Genomic DNA, 23,333 nt, shown 5'->3' on the forward strand with positions numbered 1-23,333 from the left:
AATGCTGAGGCCTGGAACAATTTATCAACTGCTTATATCAGATTAAAGCAGAAGTAAGTACTTCAATAGGATTAGAAAATACTGGTTCAAAAATAAATAATTGGGATTTCCTTTTTTTGACATTGAGTTTTTTTATTCTTATAATCTGGTTACCATATATTTTGTATTTCTTATCCCTTCAGTTCTCTCTCCCAGATTGGATCATTGAGAACTTATTTCATTTTGCAGGAAATAGTGTTTCATAAGCTTTATAAAAGTAGCAGTCCCTCACTCTACATTTTTTCTTGTTAAAAGTATTTATGATGTAGTAACTACAACCAGTGCAAAACATTCATATTAAAGTTGGAAACTAATTTGACTGTGAAGTTAAAAAGATGCATCCATTTCAAGCAAACTATATATTCAGACCAATGTCAATTCATACTACATTAATTTCATGTAGCTTAAGGGAAAAAACAGGCAGTTTATTTTTTATATTGCAAAAGCAGATGGAGATCCGTGCAAACACTAGCTCACTTGTTCTTTTCCATTCAAATTAACCATTAGTACAAGAAGCTTTGACCTAAATGGACTGTGTTTCTTATTTTGTATTTCAGCTCAATGCAATGAAAGTTAGTTGTAGACACAGAATACCTGAAAGAACTTAATATTTGAGAAGAATTTTCACATTATAACTTTTCCTCTGAGAAGGAAACAGAATAATTAGATAATTTTTTAAAAACCTTACTCAAAATATGGCAACAATTTATATGATTATGTAGTCAGGAGGTAAACTGAAAAAAAAAAGAGAAAAATAGTAGTAAATTTACATAAAAGGTAAACTGGTAAACATACTAAGGAAATGTGGGAAGTAATACCATAAATGAATTAAAGAGATGGTTTGATATGCTAATGGAAGCAGGATACAGGAGAAAATGACAGTTAGAATTAACTACTCAAGACTAAAATGTAATAGAAATTAGGAGCCTGTTTTACCTTTTCAGTAGTTCCTTTCACCTTCAGCAGTGCCTTGAGGATGCCCAATTTTTGTCTTAGGCTGCATGTGCATAAAGTTCAAAAGGGTATGTCAGATGCTCAGTGTACTGGCTTATGCTTGTTTCATGAAAGTGTCTTTAATCCAAATATTTTTTCTGCCTGTTCATCTACTACAAGGCTGAGAAACTACTGAGTCATGAGTTTCACTTTATTGGTTTAATTTGATATTTTTAATCTACACTTGTGATTTAACATGCTAATTACATACAAAACTTGTGACTTATTTGATATTGTGTCAAAAGCGGTAAAGGGGTGCATGTTTCCAAGCTTTTTTTCCCACAGGAATTACACAGGAGAGGAATTTGTGTACGGGAATTCTTAAATCAGTATTATATGCTGATAGCTGAGTCTGCCCTGTATTTGCTGTGGAATAGCAACTGCTTTGATTATTTGTGTGGTCACTTACAGATCAAGACTGTGTGTGAGTTATTTTATCCCAATCTCAAAACAGAAGATCCATAGTAGTGCATTTCAATATAATTTATCTGGGGGAGGGGGAGGAGGGCAGTTGTGGTGGTAGTGTAAATTCTTACTTTTAAAGCCTTCTAGCTGGAAAAAAAAAAAAAATATATATATATATGTATGTATATATATATATATATATTTAAGTTACTTGTTTTCTTTTGCTTCCTCATTAAAATCAAGCTATACTCCAACCAGGCTCTTAAATCTGTCCCACCTAAGGACTGTGATGCATTTGAGTAAGGCTTAGAGTCTCAGACAAAAGACACATAAAATGTGTAAGTCTTTTTGAAAAGTGTATGCAAACAACTTATTGACACCCAAATGAAAGGGGTTTTGTTGGTTTGGGGGCTTGTTTGCTTTTTAAGGGTCCACAAGTTTTGTGTATTCTTAATTTCCTCCAGAAAAAATTAATTGTGATGAAAACAGACTCTCCTCTTCAGTTTACCAGAAAAACTTCTTTGGGTGCCAGGAGGCCTTTGAGATCTAGATCTTGTGTTTCTCAGAGCAGACTGCGACTGGCCCTCTCCCCTTTGAGTGAAAGATTCCTCGTTTCCAAGACAGGATGTCACACGGATACTGACTGCTGTTTCCTGATTATATATGAATTGGTTTAACTGTTGTCCTGGTTAAAGACAGCTCCATCGTTATATGAGTTATTAAATATATAGGGGGTTTGTTTTGAGAACCTAGAGGATTTCATTAGCATAGCAAGAATGATGATTTGAGGATTGTGATTTCCATCCCATGCCTCTGGTATCTTGGCTACATTTCACACTTCCATTTGATTGGCATCTGCCCTCCTGATAAATCATTAACTTTTGTGAGAAGGTGAGGGAGATCATACAGGCTAAACCTGTAGATGTTAAAGAGCAGTTTCAGAAACAGTTTCTCAAGGTGACTGGGGTACATCGGTCAGACAGAGCATCTTCCAGCCTGTGAAAGAGCTGTCCCAGCTTTGATTGTAGCAAAATCCATAGGGGAAGGAGCAGGTCTCTATGCTTTTCTAATATAATCTATCAAAATCAGGGTCTGAAATCCCTTACTAAGGCTGTTAATGGTGGAAGAGACCCAACTGTTAGCACATTTACTTGACAGCATCATATATATCAGTATATCAGAAGAGAGAGAAAAGAGGGGTGAACATGGGAAGATCCTGCTTGTGGGCTGTTCTGCCACAGCTCTGCCAAATGACCTGTTTTCCTTCAATAATTTTGCTCTATAGTCATCTCTCTTGCATATATATGGTAATTCTTTTAATACTGTGGCAGTTATTTACAGTTTTGCCTGACCCAGCAATTCCAAACTTTCAATGGCCTGATCCACTAGTCAGACATTCCCTTTTCCTGGCTGGGATATTTATGCTCTCCTGGACCCTCTTTTTGAAACTTAACCAACAATTTATTTGAGCTGTCTTTCTTTAAAGACAGCACTTTTAGGAACTCACTCAAGCAATAGAGCAAGTGAACTGCAAATTTTGATAACAAGCCATCTTTATGTTATCTTAATTAAGAAGAGATTTAGGAATATTTTTACCAGCCTGGGAAAACTCTGTTTCAAGTTTTCATTTAAAAGAATTTATTCCTCTCTGTTTTTTCTACATATTATGACTGTCCAGCTCAGAGTAAGCTTCAGTCTCTTTAAGTCCAAAGAACCATATCATTCTGATTCTCTGGGAAAGTTTTGTTTAGTTTCATATTTATTGAAACTTTAGGCAGCTTTAAACATTAGGCACCCAGACCTTAGTGACATATGCTTCAGATTGCATTAAGACTTCTTACTCCCTCTTCTTCTTCTCTGGAAGCATTGATTTCATGTTCTGCAGGAGGTTATATCACTGTAAATGGTAGGTCAGCTGCTTTCAGCCCAAATTCTTGATTTGGCCAAACCGTCTTATGTTCCTTACCAGAGAATGCCATTACTTATCTCCTTAAGAATGGTAAAGAGCTGCCTACAGTGGATCCATATGAAAAAATAAAGATGCCTCCTAACTTGATGGTGACTTTATAGGAGTTTTTCTGTCCACCTTTATTCCACAAGACTTTCTCCTGCCACTGTGAGATGGTTCACTAGGCAGCACCCTTGGTGAAGGACCCTAATAGTGCTTGGGGCCACTCCAACACACAGCAGTGTGGTGTCAGGGAGCAGAGAGTGGAAGTAAAGCTTCCAGCTGACATAAGAAAAAATGTTGAAAATGCTGGGCTTCTGTGCAAGGGGTATGCATGTTCACCATGTGCAAGTGTTAAAAATAAATCACAAAAAGCTCTTATTGTTGTGACAAAATGAGTCAATATCATTCTGTATCTGCCAGGAACTCAGTGGTTTTTAATTTTTTAATGGGTGTTACAACTGCAGCATGAGTGGGATTGTTTTCTCATGGTCCCAGTTAAAAATTCAGAAAAGAAAATATTGAAACAGATGGCACAATTATAATGATTTTTTGTCTAAATGTGATTATGAGAGCTAACATAGAAATCACCTAGTTCAGGCTCTACAGAGTGTACTGTGGAGTGAACTGATGGAAAGTAATTGGCAAGAGAGATTAAGGAATTATCAATATTGTAAATTATGAACAATAACATTTACATTGCACTGTTTTCCAAACCTGATTTTTTAAAAATAAGCAGGTTTTTAGTTGATACAATGCCAACTGATTTTAATACAGAAATCTTCCATATTAAATCTGTAATATAGACTCTTCTTTTCTATTACTGATTAGAATCAAAGCATTCCGAACCCTCCAAGAAGCTCTCAAGTGCAACTACGAGCACTGGCAAATATGGGAGAACTATCTTCTCACCAGTACAGATGTTGGAGAGTTTTCAGAAGCAATTAAAGCTTATCATCGGCTTATGGACTTAAGAGATAAGTACAAGGATACACAGGTGAGAAAGCTTTCATCTTAAGTCATCTTTAATTTTAGGATGATTTTTAACCATCATTAATTTTACTTGTGTGACATGGAGAGATTTCTGCTGATAATGGTATCTATAATGACAGTACACGTACCAATGAAGTTATGTAGCCATCTAATTTTTTGAGATCTAGACTCAACAAGACTAGGTATTTAAAATAACAATGGACAGAAAGGGAAACCTTTGCATCCAGATTGCCTTAGATTTTGTGGAAGGACAAATAGTGAGCCTTGCAGTTTTAAGATCTATCCCTAAAAAAACCACAGTCGTTCCTGCATATCATAGTATCAGAAACACTATAAATTATTTAGTTTAAAGAAAGTTAAGCTTTACCCATGTGTTTGAAAAATCTACAAATGAGCCTTTGAAAGTGAATTATGTTTCATAGATTGAATGCATTGCAATGTAAAGGAGCTATTTTACTCATCTTTCACTGTAGTTCAGTTCAGTTCGCTTCTGTGTCAATGTACACTCTGGATAAGCACAGGAGAACCAACTTTAACAGCTTCAATTGCAATGTTACCTTGCGTAAAACTCAGTCCTATCCAAGCAGGGTTGTATATATTCAGTGAAAATAGCAAGGTGAATGGGAAAGGCAAGCCAAAGTATCCCTAAGCAGGGAAGTGAAACACCTTCCAAAGCCTTTGCTTTTCATGGATCTGGTTGAACAGCTTATGAGGAATTTAAAAATCAAGAAAAATAAATATGCACAGGACAGCAAGAAACAAGTCATTGATTCCAGCTTTTTGTGAAAGAAGGAACAGAGGAAAAAAAAATCACTTTTAGCATCATTGTTGCAGAATACACTTTGTGAGACTGTATCCATCAGTTAGGAGCGTGCAATTGAATATATAATTTGAAATGTCCTTGGTTTGTGTAGTTACATCAGATTCTTTTATTTCAGCATAGTATGCAGTTATTCGTAAATCAGTAATTTCTTCTAATAACAGTGAGGCATTCCAGTCTTCATGTGTGATTTTTTTGTTTGTTTTTTTTTGTTAGGCCATTGCTGTCTTTTTGTGCCAGACTTCTGAATACAGAATGCAGCTTTGGGAAGTTTTGCATCTGAGCTATTCTAATTATTTAACGATGTCATCCTTGTGGCACAGGTTCTGAGATTAGGATGTTATGAGGCTTGAAGATATGTATGTACAGATTATGCAGACAGAATTGAAAAAGGAAAAGCTGAAGGACTCTTTAGAAATGAGCAGCAATGCACTTAAAGATTACAGCAAATTACATACTTTCAAACGTCTCAGCTTCCTAGGATTCCCCTTATAAAGTCATAAGCATGCTTTCTTACTTTCCTTACTGGTTCTTAGAATTCTACAAATTTCCATATTCCTTTTAAAGTTCATGAACCTACAGAGAAATGCACCTTGAAAACCTTTAATGTAGACGTTAGGTAATAAAAGATAAAGCTCACTGGATTCTCTATAGTTTTAGCTAGCAGACCGGTCACTAGAAAGGACCCAAGGAGAAAAGCTTTACCTGTTGTAGTCATCAGTTTAGCCTCTGATTATTCATCTGGGGTGGTAAATATATCTGAAAGCTTTCTGCAACTGCTAATCACATTACTTTGTACCGTGTGCGTATTTGAGGAGGCAAGCAATCTTTTTTACTTGGTAATTCACTGTTCTGTGAATAACAAAGTTATTAAGCTGTTTTGCTACATTGCTTTCAGAAACCAGATCTTCATCCTGTGCTGTCAAAGAATATGAATTCAGAAAGATGGACAAATGGTTACTTTCTGCAATTTTGTGTTCTTGAGAATCTAGCAAAGATTTCTGTTACCCTTTCCATCAAATATTGCCCTCATTTCGGTGCTTCGTGTTGCCAGACTATTTCTAATAAAAGGCTGTAAGAGCATATTCCAAGGGGATTTTGAGGAGCGAGGATAGCAGTTAATACTTTTTGGAGCCCTCTTTCTTTTCAGTAGCTCATGAATGAGAATTGTCTTTATAATAAAGATTTATTTGGGAGGGGCATAGGGAGAGCTCATATATTGCAGATTTGTCATTTTGGATTTGGTGTCTTAAAAGTTCTTTTCTTACTAGAGTGATGTCAAGTTTAACAAGTCTTAGAGAAGCTTCTAAAAATGGTTTGACCAGTGAGTTTTATCTTAAAAGGAGCTGTTTGGAGAACAATTGTGGAATGAGATTAACTGATAGCAAGCACACCATTTTAAAATGATTTGGTTTGTGTCTAAGGTTTTGTCCCGTGATGGTTTTTGTTCGGTTTTTAGTAAACACATACTATGCACAAAAGAGAAGGAGGAATGCAGGTGGGGTGATATCATCCTAAACACAAACTCACTCTACAGTGGTCACATGGAGCCCAGTTCATTAAAAAAAACAAATACAATCTGCTGCATATGTGGGATCCTTGGCAACAGAGCATTACTTTAGTAGTTTAGTATATATGACAGTTAAAAATGTCTCAAAGATATAAATTAAAATTTAACACTCAAGACAACCATCTAAAATGGAAAGCTCCGTTACACTGCCAATACTTTTTGATGATAAGCACAATTCACTTGCAATTTGAAATAGCTTACTTAACAACTGGGCACAGCCAAGTAGTGTTAATGATTCATTAGTGTTTAATGGACCCCTTTAATCCGAGCTTTCACACTAGCTTTATTTTAACTGCTATAGTGCTAAAGCTTACATGATGAATTATAAAGAAGATATATTATTACGATCAAAGTGTAAGCAAAGCCTGAACTCCATAGGAATACGCCTTATTTTTAAGTTGCTAAATCCTTCTGACTGAGGAAACCCGCTTTTTTTTTTCACATGCAAACAGAATATCATTTGCTTTAGAACTCTTGATAACTCTACATGATACTCATGTGACCTAGTGTTTTGGACTTTGAGTAACAGTTTTGTTAATTTGAGAAACAGAAGAGTCTTACATGTATGTATGTATGTATGTAAGTATGTCCTCAGGGCCAGTTCTAGTTCCTTTCCAAAAGAAAATGTAGTTTGATGTCTCTTCTTAAGCCTCTTTTCTGTTTTGTTTTGGTTTGTGAATTTTTTTGTTTGTTTTTGTGTTTTGTTTCTGGTTTTGTTGTTGTTGTTTGGTTTGTTTTTTTAATAACAATGCTATAGTAATATCAATACTTGCTGGTGTTTTTCTAGCAAATCATTATAGAAGACTTATTTCATTTAATGCTGGGTCTTAGTCCTTTAGATCCTAAATGATGAATGCAATATGAATTTCAGAACTTTTGGACTATTAGCAGTTGATCACATTTTGCATTATCTGAAGTGAAAAGCTGAGCTCTTTAACAGGCAAGACAAACAACCACTTTAGGGTTATACACTTACGGTTTTGGGGGTGGTGGGGGCTCTTTAGCTTATGTTCAAGTGCTGCTATGATTTCATATTGATTATTAAAAGATACCAGGGAGATGTGTGTCTTTTTCACTTTTTCTGTTAAATAGATTTGTTTCATAACATCATCAACCATTATTTATATCGTGGTTTTTGCCAAAGCCTTACAATATCTGAAAGAACTCAGTAATTAATTCTTGAGGTGCATGGTAATTGAGTCATTCTAGAGAAGAAAAGTTTTTTTAGGAAACTGAGATATCACAAATATAAAACTTCGTATGTTTTCATTTTAAGTTTAATATATTAATACTTTGATACTGTTGTAATTTTTACCTTACTTTGTGCCAGTGAACTTGGTTTGTAAGGATGCACCTCTGTCCTGCTTTTCCTAGAGCAGTGGTATTTTTATGTGGTTTGGGGCTATTGACACAGCATCTTTGAAATTGGTTTTATTACTGCTATTAATGTGATTTCATTGTAAGTACTGATATCACATGGACAAAAATGATGAAGCATTGAAGTTGCCAAATAATAGTCTCACAAGTTAGGAAGCATCAATAGGAAGGTGTTAATGTACCTTTTACTGGCAGGTATCTTGAATACAAAACTTACAACACTTCCGTTTTGTTTTTATAATTATTTCTTCCTCAGTCTCTGTGTCTTATGCACTACACAGAGCAGGCAGTTCTCACTTAAGAAGCCACAGTTTTCTGAGGTTTATTTTCTTCTAATTCACCGCATGATTCAGTGTCTTAATTTACATTTGCTTTTTCTCATTTTACTGAGAAGGAACTGAGGCACAGCAAAACTGTTCTCTGAGTGTCTGTTTTGGGACACAAAGACTCATGGGTTTTTTGGGACACTTGGTATTATGTAGCATTTCAGACATGCAAAGCCCAGCTCCTGTTGAATTCGCCAGCAGCTGCAAGTGTTCAGCATTTCTGCAGCTCAGATGCCACCTTCTCAAGCCAGTGACTGGGAAAGCAAGGGTGTTAAATGACTACTTGTAAAAAGTTCCATTGAAATGATCTGACTAGTAATTCACCAAAGTATGTTAAACACAGAGTTTCCCAGGGTAGTATTCAGTTGCCTTCTACTTTCCTATCTCATCCACTACACACCTTTCGATTTTCTGCAGTTAATTAATTAGAGGTCCTGTAAATGCTAATGTCTTCCGTTACCTGAATTAATCTGATTCAACCTGTTGAACTCATCTTTTTATTATATAACCATATTATAAGGTGAAAATATCTTTATGATACTGCCACAATTTCCTATACCGATGTTTTTCACACCAGCCTGTCCCAGTAACCCAAATTTGTGTCTTAGTTCTCTGGCCTCTTTATCTTCACCAACCATAGAATCTTACAGATGGGGTTTAAATTAGTTGAATTACTTCCCTAATACTTTAATAATGTAATTATATACTTGTCATATGGTACTATATTTGTATTATACTGAATCCTTAATAGAGACCAGATATTACAGATATCATTATGTATACTGGTGTTGATTTGCGTTGAAATAAAATCTCTTTCCCGCTGCTTTTTTAAGGTGCTGGCTATTCTGGTGAGAGCGGTAGTGGATGGTATGGCTGATCGCACTGGAGAGTTAGCAAGCGGTTTGAAGGGGAAATTGCAAGAGCTTTTGGGCAGAGTGACTTCACGAGTGACAAATGATGGGGAAATCTGGCGGCTTTATGCCCAACTTTATGGAAATGGACAAAATGACAGTGGTGAAGATATCGAAAAGGTAAATCCGTTGTGTGGTATGTTTTTATGGATATACACTTATGGTGCAACCTTTTTGTTCTCTAATAAATTATAATGCTGTAGTATGACACGCTCTTGTTTCAGATGTGTTTTGCTGTAGTGTTTCTGTAAGCTTATCTTCTGCTTTTCGTGTTCCTACAGCACACATTTTTATTAACTAACAGAAGCAAGATGTTTTACATCAGTTTTTGTGGATTTTCAAAGAATCACTCTGTTCTATCAGCATTTCATTTTAAAATATCCTATCACAGCATGTGTGCATTGTCTCAGATTTGTGATCTGAAACTTTTCTTGGCAGCAATCTAATGGCTAGAATCTAGTGGGGTTTTTAATTGCTTTTTAAAATTGGAATCTTTGATTTGCAAGACAAGATATTGCAGCTTGTGGAAAAAAAGTGGATCTTAATGGCATGATCCAGTAGCATCATAAACCATCTATATTCTTCTTTGCAGTCATTAAGGGAAAATACATTTAAGACAGTCTGTACCACAGTTAGAGTTCCCAGAGTAAAAGTGTTTTGTCCTCACTTAGTTTAAAATGGAATTGAACAATGCTATTTGATTCTTAATCTGCTAAACGCGATTGGTTTTCTCTTTACCAGTCTCTGGTTTGGGAACGTTAACTTTCATCTCTTGTTCCTGCCACTTCCTAGGTAATCCAGTTAAAAGCATTTTCAAAATGACCATTCTGCACTGCTTAGAAGTGTTTGATTTGTTGTATGCTGGAGTGTGCTTTGCATTTGGTATTAAATTGCCAAAATTCAAATAGTCTTGCACACTTCAAAAATACTTACGGGTTATCAGATCTTCACTGAAGCTGAAGATACACAAGGTCGGAGTTCAGTGTATGTTTCCTAACAGGGGTGTCCCTTTGGCCTGGGCAGGAACATCAGTCTGGAGGATTGCTTGTTGCTTGATGTCAAGCATACTACGCAGGTGGTCGGGCCTACAAATCGTATGCGTGTGGGGTTAAACTTATAATTATCTGGGCCTTGCTCATTGTCTTCATCTTTACACTTTGCCCTGTGAAATGCCTTGTTTAGTCATTGCTGGTGGCCCCTATACCTCCAAATCCTTCTGTTTTCCTTCTCTGTTTTTCTATACAGCTGGATAATAAAAGGGATTTGGCCTTTTTAGAATTCAGAAATACAGACACTGCAATATCCTGTAATATATCCTCAAATTCTTACTCAGACATGCGGAGTAGCAGAGGCCCTGTCTATACTATAAATGTAATTGTTTCAGAATCTGGTTACATCACAGTATTTTTCACTAACCCAGTTAAAAATGTGGTTTCAATTTGTAGAGAAGACAGGATTTTAACTGTGTTTCCTAGTCAGACTGGTTATGGAACACACTTATTGTCTAGCTTGCCCTGAAAAATGGAATGATGTTTATGAGTACTTCAGGTGTGCTTACGTGTGTATCCAAGTATCCTGGTATGACGGTACCATAGATATAGATCATGAAATAACAAAACTGCCTACAGGCACAGCATATATTAATTTACAGTGTAAAAATTAATTTACAAAACACTAGATAATCACTGGTAGCTTCTCTTACGACATATTCTAAAGTAAAAATGTTCAAAACCAGTATTTATTGGCTTCACTGCCACAAGCACCATCATGTGTCAGATAGTAAGTGAACATAACTATCTGTAGAAAGATTCTAGATGTATCATAGTGGTTTTTCACTCACGTTTATTATGCAAAAGGTCAACAAATACTGAAAGGGCATTATTTCCTATATTGCAGCATCATAGGACAAAGAGATGGGAATAGATCTATCACGGTGTCATGTACTTCCTTACAAATGTAGGGTTTGACTTTTATTCCATAAGGTTATACCTTATTTAGTGCAGATTTAATTATATTTAACCAATATTGTTCCTAACATTGAATTGGAAAGAACAAGCTTTTATGTCTGCCTGTTGTAATGGGTAGGTTGGTGGTTGATTTTTTTACCTTTCTGCTCTGCTGCCATATCTGATGCCATTAACCACTAGAGTCTACAGTTACAATGCACAACAGCACTTTATAGATTGAATCAAAGTCAGACAGGGTTTTTGAGTTAGGAGTGTAGAACCATTGAAGTGTTTGGTTTGTGAGGTTTTTTTTCTTTAACTTAGCATATATTTACTCTTACACTTTTTTGTACCCAACCTGCCACCTCATTCAGGACTTCATTCTTTCCTATGCTGAATGCAGTCCAGTCCACCCCTTTCCTACCACAGAATCTTTCCAAACTTCAAGTTTCCTGCTGATCCATACCCAGGCTATGAAACCCTTCTGTTCCTTGAACTTTCCCCAGCTAATAACTGTTTCCTTCCAGGGTAAATCCAGGTTCCAGAAGTGCAAACAAACAAGCCTTTGAATTCTTTCAACTCCCTGACATCTGTCAGCAAAACCCCCCTAATTTGCTTCTCTGACTCAGACACATGCAGACTGAAATCAGGCTGCTCCAAAAACTGTTGTTCCTCTTGGAAGTTCTTGCCTCTGCTGGCCAGAACTACTCCCAATTATAACCTAGGTTATTATGAAAAAAAGTAATATTATCTGGTTTGACTTAATACACCCTTAATGCAATTTACAGCAGCATGAGCAGTTCAGTTGCCTGTGCAGTAGTGGTGGGAAAGAGAAGGTAGAAGCTCCTGGGGTGACAACTCCCAGTTTTAATCTTTGTTCAGCAATCAGAAGTCTTTATTGTGCTCATGTACATATACTGCACTAAAAGCTTTTATTTTTTATATGATGTTTAAACTCTTTTTAAAAAACATTTGAACTGTTATCATTGATCCAAGCCATGTAACTCCTGGCATATCTTGATATTTGTTTTGTATTTCTGATGCTGTAGAAATAAAACAAAACTCAAAAGCAAAAATTAATTTCTTCTTCTTTAAATTTTTCATGGTTTTTTTCTTAATGGCACCCTACTTCCATATTGTTTACATTTCTTTTTCCTGTTCACACTGAGATCCAGAGCATTATGGCAGCTAATAGCTGTGCCTGTAAAATACATTATTTGCCAAGAATACATATAGAAAAAGAAAGCTTTGATGTATTCAGTTATAAATTTTTTAGATACAAAGTTGCTGTTCAAAGTACAAGTACAAATATTATTCCCTCTTTCATGTGTATTTAATTATGGCAACTTGGCAAACACGGGTCACATCCATCAGTCTAGACAGATTTTTAAAAGATAAAAATTAGCCACATGTTACTTTATATGCGTCTCATACTTGAGATGCAATATTAGTGAAGAACATCTGTGTTACAGCTGGTGCCTTACCATTGCAGAGAAGGACACTACTCCAACTCACAGGAAATCAAGTGTAGTAAAAACATATTCATCTTCTGGACTGAGCATTAATTTCATAGATACTTAAAATTAAATTAGTCACCTAATTTGTTTTCTGATGTACTGATCATTTTTTTCCTCCATGCAGTCACTGCAGTGTCTTACTAAGGCACATAAATGTGAAATTCAATCAAGTGATTGGGAGAAAGATGTTTCCTCTTTTAAGGAAGTGGTAAAAGGAGCCATAGAGATTGCACATGGTATGTTCTACCTGAAATGAACTTTTATTAATTATGAAGAGTATAGCAAATATTTATGAAGCTTAGTAACAAAATAATGTTATACTTTACGTATTATATTTATTCCTACTATTGGGAGTCCTCCAACAGAGAGCAGCATCCTGATAGTGCATACAAGAATATACTTGGAATAAGGCAGAAATTGTGTTGGGCGAGTCAGTAAACATATGATTGGTAAACATGGAATCAATTAATTTCATGGTCTAGCAGTTTCATAATGCAAGTGAAAATACATCTGTAGTTCATCTCAGTCCTCAAATTGTCACATAAGTTTGATTGACTGTGCCAGTCAGGAGATGGACAAAACTTAGACTCAGTCAGACTGTTTACTATGCTGTGATATTTGTGTTTCAGAAGGATACATATATCTGTTGGAATTAGAGGTATCTTCTCAAAATTGCATGACATTCTTTTTCTTTGTGTTTCTTTTTGGGGATATTACATTAAAAAATCATCTATGGAAGGTATCAAGATTTTTTAATTAAATGTTGTTTAAAGATTGTTGCTATAGAGGTAATGTTTTGTTGTTTTGTGGTCCTTTTCTTCTGTGTTTGGATTCCAGTGGCCATAAAATGCAGCAAGAACAAATCTAATCATCAGGAAGCTTTGCAGATACTTTCTTCAGCTCGGCTCAACTTACGTGGCTTGTCATCCAAAGCGAAGGTAGGAATGTTTGAAAGGAGGAATTTTTGTTTGAAAGCTAGAGATCTTTGTTCTGTTGCCAGAAAGCATTTCTCTGTTTTGAGTCATTTATAGATCAAATAATACCTGCCTGTCCTACTACATAATCAGATGGATGTTCACCTCTACACTGTTAAGGATTCCAGTTCTAAGGAGGCTTCTATTTCCCTGCTAGGCTTTGACTGAAGTAAACCTACTACTATAAAATGTCAATGCTATCTCTTAGGCTAAATTAGAATTTAACTTAAAATGTTGGGCAAACAGATGTGAATGTTTGGAAGAAATGAGTCATTTCAGAGACCTGTTCCTTATGTGAGCAGTCATGGGGGGAAGCAGGGCAGTCTCGGATAGAATGGATGTAAACCTGCAGAAAGGACCAAAATACGTCAGGACTACCTTGCGTCACTTGAAGTGTTTTGTTTGTTTTTTTTTTAAAGAGTTATTTATTAAAAGAAATAAATAATTTTAATAATGTTTTCTTGGAGACCCTATCAATTCAGATATTAATTCATTCAAAAATGTCATCATGTTTGAATCATATGTTGGGTTTTTGGAGTTGTGCCTCCAAAGCCAGGCACCCAAAGAGCTGAGTCTGTTTCTGCACTGCTATTATCCTAATTTTACCCTTCTTCTTACAACACGGGACACAGCCATTGTTTAACTGAAGACTGATCTGGAATACGTATTTGTTCAAAATATACTTAATGTCTTAAGTATTTTTTCTGGCTGCATGTGGGGTTTCATAAATATGAATTACAGAGCGTAAGTTTTATAATGTGTGCTTGTGTTAGAAAGTGTTGATCTGTCATCAGTGTGTTAAACTTGGCTCACTCTCTTTTAAGTCCTATAATTCTAAGGGTAAAAGCCTAGGAAAGTTGTATAAGCAGACACAAGCTGGCTCTGTAGCTGTGCTTTTAGTTACTGGCATACGTAAGTCTTCAGAAGGCAGAGAAAAAAGCCACAACATGTATGTTTCGTTGTGATTCACAGAATCGCTTTTATTTTAAAGAAAGTCTGTACACTGAGTACAACTGTAGAGAAAACAGGACTACTTGACGTAAATGATATATATACAAGTACAGGTGATTTATATTATGGAAGATCATGCAGTATCTGAAAGATTAATAAAAGGTGAGTCTAGTAAATTGTACTCGTAATTCCTGAAGGCACTAATTAAACAAAAACATCTGTGTTATTGGCAGATAATGGTGCCTCTAAGTTTTATGGCATTTCTGATAAAACTGACATGTTGGAGTTAAAATTATTGGTGTGACCTCATTGTTTTTGCATACTTTCCCAGATGCCATCTTATTTTTAATTCGAAGTTGTATTGCATTTGCAAAGTGTGTTGTGGTTTAAAAACTCAGTCATCTTCTGTAAGATACTATGCACAAACACTTTAGCATTGTTTATACCTGTCCGAGCTTGACTGCAGCATCTCCTTTTGCTGACTTGTAAGTCAGTATTAGTGTGAGGTTTTTTTCTTTTTATCTTCTAACAGAGCAAAGCATTTCAAAAAAATGGACTAAGAGCAGACTCAGTCATTAAGATTTCAGGAGGAGTTAAAGAACAGTGAAAGTAACTTTTAAAAGATGAAATTCCAAAATTTTGTAGTCAATACATACAGTTGGAACAAATCAGTAGTCTCCATACAGGTGAAACATTGTTGCTTCTTAGACATCTCGTCTTTCCTGGGACCTCCGTCTCTGCCATTCCAGTCACCTGTTGTGCCGGACTCATGATGCACCCACACTCTGCTGAAGGCTGCAACCCAAAAATGTGTTGTTAAGAGGCTCCTTTCTGTACAGAGCCTTCTGGGCAGTGACATGCTCTGGCAAAAAAGTATATTGGAAAAGTATATTGGGCTCTCTTCTGCCCCGTGCCCCCCTGCATCATTGAGATCTGACAGACAGGATCTCCGAAAAGGAGGAAAAGGTCATGGAGCTGTATTGGAAATGCACGAAATGTGGGTACTGTTGTGGGGAAACATGGAGCACAAAGCCCAAAGAATGATGATGCATGGGACTTCCCCAGGCTGCATCTAGTTGAATAGATCTCTTTAACTGTGTGGAGGAAAAGAAAAACAAAACAAAACATCCTGATTTTTTTAGCTGTCTTAGCCAAAAAGAACCAAACTTTCCTGTCATATTCCCAGTGTGAGGTTTTTGGGCTGAAAGTCAGAAAAGTTTCTGTACTTGCAGCAGGACTATGTTCCTATTTTTATGTAAGATGTTCCCTTATTCAGTGACAACACTGTTCTGAGGCACACTGAAGACCTTGGTTCAGGCCTTTTAAGTACATTTTTGTTTGTATATGTATCTGTATTGTCCCACTATGTTTTGATGATATAATGATGTACAGATGCACTCCAGAGCAACTCTTCTTGGTTTGTTTTTGTCTCTAAATATACACTTTTAATTTGTGTCAAATGAAGTGTGAATCACTCTCCTTTACGTAAGAAAGGGGAAACATATGTTTGGGTGTCGTGTCCTCCCCCCATATTTCTGTGGAGTGGTACCTCACACAGCCTCCGTATTACTGGAGTCAAATGACAGGTCCTGGCCTTGCAATAGCAATGTGTTCTGGTGCAGCATGTGCAAAGCTCCAGTCACAACCTGGATATCTGAAGTCTTTAGACAGGTCATTTATCATTCTTCTCCCTTGGTTTCCCCGTTAAACTCTGAAGATCCTGATTGCTCATGCGTTAGCTGCTTTATGTTTGTTAGTCTTAAAGTCTTCAAGAAAAAAACAATTTTTATTGCTCTGTAGTGTTTTGTTTTCTCTTGTATAACTTAATTACACACAATGTCTCCACCCACACATGTCTTGCCATTAAATGTTAAAACATGTTTATTTGAGGTTTTGGAGAAAATGATGCAACAGAATATGACACTGGGAAAAAATGGCTATTAAAATTCACAACTACTTATTTATCAGCAGGTGGGTTTGTAAACTGCAGTGACAGTATACAAGATGCTCTTCTAATTTGAGTTTCATGGTAAAGTCCTTTACTTTCTATGGGATGAGGAATCAGCACAGGCAGTCAGAGCAGAAACCCAGCATCCGCAGGAGGATTTGGCCCTTTTGGCAAAATATCAGGTGTGTTGCACAGACCTTAGGTCTATATATGTGTGTCTACATAAATATCCATATATGCACCTTCTGTTCATTAGCTAGAAAATGGCCTTTTTAAAGAGATAGATACCATTGTTAGTACCAAAAATATGAAAGGCAGGATAGTGGTGATAAGCTTCCTGTATTCTGTCTCTACGCTGAAACTGAGAAACTGTAAGCACGTTTTAAAATAATGTGTTTCTTTTTGTCATGCAGCAACTTTTTGTAGATGCAACAAGTAACGAGGTTCGCAGTGAGATAGCTGATGAGGTGACAACCATGGACAACATGATCGCCGAACTTCAGGAGCTGAGCAACCAGCTGAGAGACCAGTGCTGACACACCGACCGGACTTCATGACAGGAAGACAATAATGACTTGGGTTTTTTGCCACAGCTTTAGCTGAGGAAACAGTAACAAATCTAATGCAGCAGCACTCTCAATAAACATTTTTCTCTACAGTGCTGTTCTTGTCAGCTTTCTTCAACGTTCAGGCTGCATTTTAAGATTATTATCTGCTCTCACTGTCTTGCAAAGTTGCATGTTTTGGTTCCTCAGGCCCAGATTTTCTGGAACAGAGCTACTTGTGTTTATAAGGCGACTATTGAGGATTAGTTCTGCCCGGGTGCATCACTCACACCCATTGCAGCAGGAGAGGCGCCGCGGCGGGAACAGCCGCAGCAGAGCTGGGAGCACGGCCAGCCTATCACCCTCACCAGCGAAGCGCACAGCCAATCAGAGGGTGCGTCTCTCAGCCGCTGGCCAATCAGCGGAGTTGTAGGGCTGGCCTGTGGTGGGAGGCTGAGGTGTGGGCAGGCTGTCATGGCGGGGAGTGCCAGGGGATGGCGGGGGTGCCAGGATCTGAGGGGACTTCCTAGTTCAGGAGGCACTTCCCGAGTTTAATTCAGTGTTAATTGTTTACAGGGGAGTAGGAGTGGGGTCCCGAGAGTAAGAATTAAGTATTTCATCTTATTCTTGTAATAGAATCAAAGTAGTAGGATGTTTGCTGCATTATGGCTTACAATAGTTATTACTTAAAGCAGTAATATTTTATTCCATAATACGTAACCTGCTATGCATGGGCAATAGACTAGCACTTTGTCTGGGCCTTTTACAGGCATGGGAATTTCCCCCACTGAGGCAGCAATAAAATTGCAATCTAATCTAAAATATTTATATCTGATTAGGCCTGAATAAGTTATTTTCATCTGGACTATTTTCCCCTCGTTTCATTTTTAAGCATCTTTGCTTAAGCTCTTCTTAAAATTTTAATTTTTTCAGGGTTTTCCAGAAACTTACGCAAAACAGTTTCCTCACTTACCATGATTTTGGCTCACTCATCTGTATGAGAATGATGCATTCTCCAAAAATGAGGTTATCTATATTCTGGGTACACACCATCTGTGGTACAGTTGTTAAAACTATACTGTTACTAAATGACAAGAATACTGTCCCTGAAGAGAAAGTCAAGAGGTCAAAGGAAACCCAAAAAGTAATTGGATTTGAAGCAGCAGTGAAAGTGTGCCATTGTGGTGTGTGAAGGGGGAAGCCATCTTGATGCCTTTGTAAAGCTTCTTAGAATGGAGCATAAATTATTTGCTGCCAGTATTTTAAGATGGGGTTCTCACAAAAATTACCTCAACAAAGAGTTTACTTGCTAGTGAAAAAGAGCTGGCCTCAAAACACTTCTTCGCTGAAATGGCCCAGAAAGGGAGTTTGTGCAAAGTGAACTTGCTGGAGATACTCCCATTTTGCTTCTATGTATAGTGAGGGGCCCACCTACTGGGAAAAACAAAACAAAACAAAAATAAACACAGGCTGGGGGTTTTGTGACAGACTCCCACCACTACTGGCTTTTCGTAATTATATTTTTATATGATTTACCTTGTGTACAAGGGGAAAAAAAATCCTTTACAACTTTTATTTTGTTCCCAGCACTAAATTTCCTTTGCAGAAAAAAGGGTTTAGGTGTGAAATCGTTCTGTGGCAGAAAAATCTCTCTTTTGATCTTACAGCAAATTTTAAACCAGAATTATATCCCACTCTCAACTTGAAAACATGAGACTTGAATTCTGTTCTCTTGATTTAGAAGAACTTAATGTCCATTGAGTCTACATGAGACACTTTTAGAACGGAAGTTTGGAGGTTCAGAACGTGAGGACGCATTAATTTTTGTGCAATTCCTTCTGCCTAACATTTGCTAATGACAGCTGGGAAGTTAAAATTTCATACAGGATATTAAAGAGGTCTGTGAGAAGGCATTTATTTCCTTGCCCGCTTGATTTTTTTTTTATTTTGAAAATCATTTTTGTTTCTTTGCCTAAGTTGTCTCTCCCCTGCAGTACTTCGCGTTTTCTCAGCACAGATTTTTACCTCATTTGAGCTTCCCTCTCTTAGCAGACGTGTGGAACATAAACAACTTTGTCTTTGACCTAATACAGAGAAAACCTACTATCCACAGGCAGTGTGTTCCTGGGATGACTAGTATTATAACAGCACACAAATTTTCCTGTCATAATTAATGTAATAGAGGGGAAATGTCTACAGAAATTTAAAAATACACAATTAAAATATAGACAGACAACGTACGTGGTGTGGAGGATGAAGAGCCAGGAGCTGTCTGACCGCTCAGGGGACACTGGCTCTTCAGAAGAGAAAACCATCCCAGCAGATCTCAGCCACTTCATAAAAGAGACTGAACACCTGATGTAAATCACTTACCAGGTATGTTCTTGGTTCCTCTTTCTTTGTATTAGTGGCATTTTTGTCTTCCTCGGATACAAGGTGAGCATATATTGCTTATTTGACATTCATCACAGGGGCCTTTTAAGTTTTGTGTGGTCCTCATTTTCTGTACTCATGTCAGCAGCATTTGGTTCAGAATAGCTCTAGGAGACCATTGTCATGAAGGCAATGTTTAAAAAAAAGCAAACTCTGGCTGTCAAAAAAACTTGCTAGTATGGAAAGAGGAAGGAACGTTTCCTAAACAGACTTTCCAGATCCCCATCTCATGAGGACCATCTGTCTTCTAACATGGGAATAATTTTCATTCCAGTCACTCCCATGACAACTGCAGAATCCTTGAGGGTTTAGCAAAACTGGACAGTCCTTTCACGAAGTAGTTGTCAAACCTAAAATGCCTATTTTCAAGTGTTGTGTGTACAGCTCTGTGATAACAATTACTTAGTGTAGCATGGCCCTGATTAACCAATATTTCACAGGAATGGCTTACAGTTCACAGCAGAACTTCAGGAACTTTCCATCTTTTTTTCTTTTTGATTGTAGAAGCATTAGGGATCACCCATTTTGTCACCTATCTGCCATTAGAGGTAATTTGGGGTGAAGTAGAGATAAAATGGATGAGTCTAGGGTTTTTCAACTTCTGCCTACCCAGACAGGTAGAGCAACTGTCTCAGGGGTATGATAATGAGTAGAAAGCCAGTAAAGCTGGAAGGAAGTATGTGTGAAAAAGAATTTATTTCCATGGTCTGAGAGGGTTTGTTTTTATGCCCTTGACCTAATATGCTTCAACCTATGAGGTATTTTCAGCCACTGGTGGTTAGAACCCAGAGAAGATCTGGTGCACCCAGAGGGCTGTGTCTATGCAGAGGCAGCGTACACAGCTGGGTGTGATGCTAAAAGGCTTTCTTGGGCTGGGACATGAGCAGAAGTGAATGTTTTTGGAGCCACTAAGGCTGTGTTGACTCAGGCAGGTCATCCCAAAGAAATCCCGGTAAACATTGTGTTCTACCTCACATCGTCCTGGATGTTCCTTGCACCACACTGACTGGTACATTGAGAAGAGCATGCAGCTCTTGTCCTGTCATTCTGTACTGTAAGTGCCCTGGAAAGAAGTAAAGCTTGGAATAATTTTTCAGATCTAAAAATGGTGTATGGCTTATATGCAAATACAGAGGATACATTTACAAGCTTAACTTTCGGATATATACATACATGAGTTAAAACTACACCTCTAATTATTTTCAAAATAAATAAGGCAGAAAAAAAAAAAACCAGGTATTAATTTTACCCCACTTTAGAGCAGTACTGCTGAAATTATTTTGATTTAGCTCTTCTGTTCAGTATTTCTGTTTCAGTATCCGTGGCTGTATGAATGACAGTACAGATGGACATAATGTATTTCAGGGGATAAAAGGAAGTTAAAAAAACTCATGCTATTTGGAGAGTAATACAAATTAAAATCATGTGAAAGTATTTAACTTTTCATCATCTGCATTCATGCAGAGCTCTGTATCAGAAGTGCATACGAAATGGGGAATAGTAACAGCTGATAATGTAAAACTTGGGTTCTCTGAAGTTAAAAATAAACTGGAATTTGACAGGAAAATCTTATTCTAAAGCGGAAAAAATTACCATCAACTGTATGGAGCTGTTGTCAGTGTGATTGCTCAAACTAAGTGCTTTGTGTTTCAAAAATTATTTCAATAAATTTTCCTTTATATTGTATGTATATATTTGTAAGCACATATGTATACATATAGGTATAAATGTATAACATGCACATATATACATATATAATATGTATGGCATAGAAAGAGTTGATAATTCTGAATGTGTAAGAGGTACATTTGCAAGAAGGTACATCTCATTAAAACAGTATGTGTTACTATGTGTTTAGCTAAAAAGTCATGGGCAAGTCAGGCCAGATGTAGGAAAGTCCATTCTGTGTATTTTACATTCTAGGTTTCAGAAATAAAAATGGCAAGTGAGGTGAATTTCACAAAGTGAATGGCAATAAAATATTTACTGTTACGCAAAAGCCGTTGCACTACTGCAATACAGATAGTTTTTGCATCATTCAGAAGTACTTATAAATAGAGATAGGTTTCAATCGACAAGTGGCTTATTCAGGCATCTGCTCAAATATAGTAGCTGCATTCATTAGACAAACATTTCTACTAATCCCTTAGCTACACTAATAAAAGAGTAATCCTTTATAGGCTGAATGTAGTAGCAGCGGGTTCTTTTTTAACTATTAACACCCTTAGAAGACTAAGGTCTAATAATTATCAGTGACTGTATTAGGTTTTCTACAAGTGAGTTGAAAATTGATAACCCTGGCAGCATGTTAAGTTAAAATTCTTTACTGAAAATGGAGACACCCTTACTCTTAGGAGCAGCTTATAATATATACTGCATCTTAAGCAGGTATGTTTCTGCTCTTTAAACAAATGAAAACCTCAGAGACAACAGCAGTCTCGTTGGGCTTTTTGTTTGTTTTACTGTTTTTGTAGCATTTCCCCTTTCACTCCCTTCTTTCACACTTTTGACTTCATTGTTAAGGCAAGAAAAGTAAGTTTGTGGATTCAGGTCTCATCCAGGCTTTACTGGGTGAGACGAGGATGCTGGTAGGGCCAAGACAAGTAAGCGAGTCGCTGCCATTCTGTACTGGGGTAGATAAAAGACCTATTACAAATTTAATCCACTAACACTGACCTAAACCTAAATTGAGTCTCTGCAAGGACAGGGTAGTTTGCGATCAAAAATCCGTGCTAATTAACTCTGCTTTCACTATAGACCTGTTTTCCCAGTTGACCTAAGCATGAAAGTCTGTTTTTCTGTTCCCAGTTTACCCTGACCTGAATCTTTTCTCAGAACACACAAAGAATCTTTTAATCACCAGCGATGTCACATATCCTTCTTCTCCATTTTTTTTTCCTATTTGTTTTGAGCCTCAGTGACCTGTGAGTCAACTACAACAGTTCTTGGCCAAAAATTAGTGTAATGAACCAGGCAAAGAAACACGAGCCAAGATCCATGTAGTGGAGAACTGGGATTAACAGCATGAAAATCTTCAAAACTGCAAGTTAGCTGGTTAATGACATCACTGCTGAAGTGAAACAGCTACATTTTGTAAGTCACATTTAGGAGCTAACCCCTACAATTCAACTCTTTTCCACTGTCATCTCTAAATGAGCATCATATTCTTTCCACGTTAAGTGCAATCATTTCATCCACCTCCAAGCTTCTTGTCCTGCTTAATATTCAATTTGTGCAAACCCGTGGAGCTTTCTGCTCACTGCAATGGTGATCCTGCAATCATCCTTGTGTTTCTCTCTCCAGCTTCCCTGGCACAGGGTTGGCTTACCCATCTTTGTGATCTCTCAGCTCTCTGCCAATTTTGTGACCTTTGGTCCCTGGAAAAGCACCCCTAATTTTTATAGTTCTTTGCATGCTTCTACCGCATGGCAATTTCATTTTGTCCCTTTTGTGTAGGTAGTGCCCCTTCCTCCCTGCCCCTCCCTGTAATCTCTTTTCCCCACTTTGAGGTTTTCCTATGAGTTCTCAGTAGGAAAGATGTTAGGAAGGACCTTAAGGGTGCAATTAGTGCAGAGAGTAGCTAACAGCAACATGAAAAAATGTAATTTGTAGTGAGATGCGAGCTACTTCAAGGAGT

General features: G+C 37.2%; 1 protein-coding gene across 1 annotated transcript in view; it reads left to right on the top strand.

The window, feature by feature from the left end:
* The window catches only part of TTC27 (tetratricopeptide repeat domain 27), a 123,420-nt gene extending 106,154 nt beyond the window's left edge, over positions 1-17,266 (top strand). The window contains exons 15-20 of the mRNA XM_080341624.1: positions 1-53; positions 4,217-4,382; positions 9,305-9,502; positions 12,970-13,081; positions 13,683-13,783; positions 17,132-17,266. Coding sequence (XP_080197750.1) covers positions 1-53; positions 4,217-4,382; positions 9,305-9,502; positions 12,970-13,081; positions 13,683-13,783; positions 17,132-17,254 — 753 coding nt within the window. The 3' untranslated portion in view covers positions 17,255-17,266. The remainder of the gene's footprint in view (positions 54-4,216; positions 4,383-9,304; positions 9,503-12,969; positions 13,082-13,682; positions 13,784-17,131) is intronic.
* The last annotated feature ends 6,067 nt before the right edge of the window (positions 17,267-23,333 follow it).

This window comes from Nesoenas mayeri (assembly GCF_963082525.1).
Source record: "Nesoenas mayeri genome assembly, chromosome: 3".
NCBI lineage: Eukaryota > Metazoa > Chordata > Aves > Columbiformes > Columbidae > Nesoenas > Nesoenas mayeri.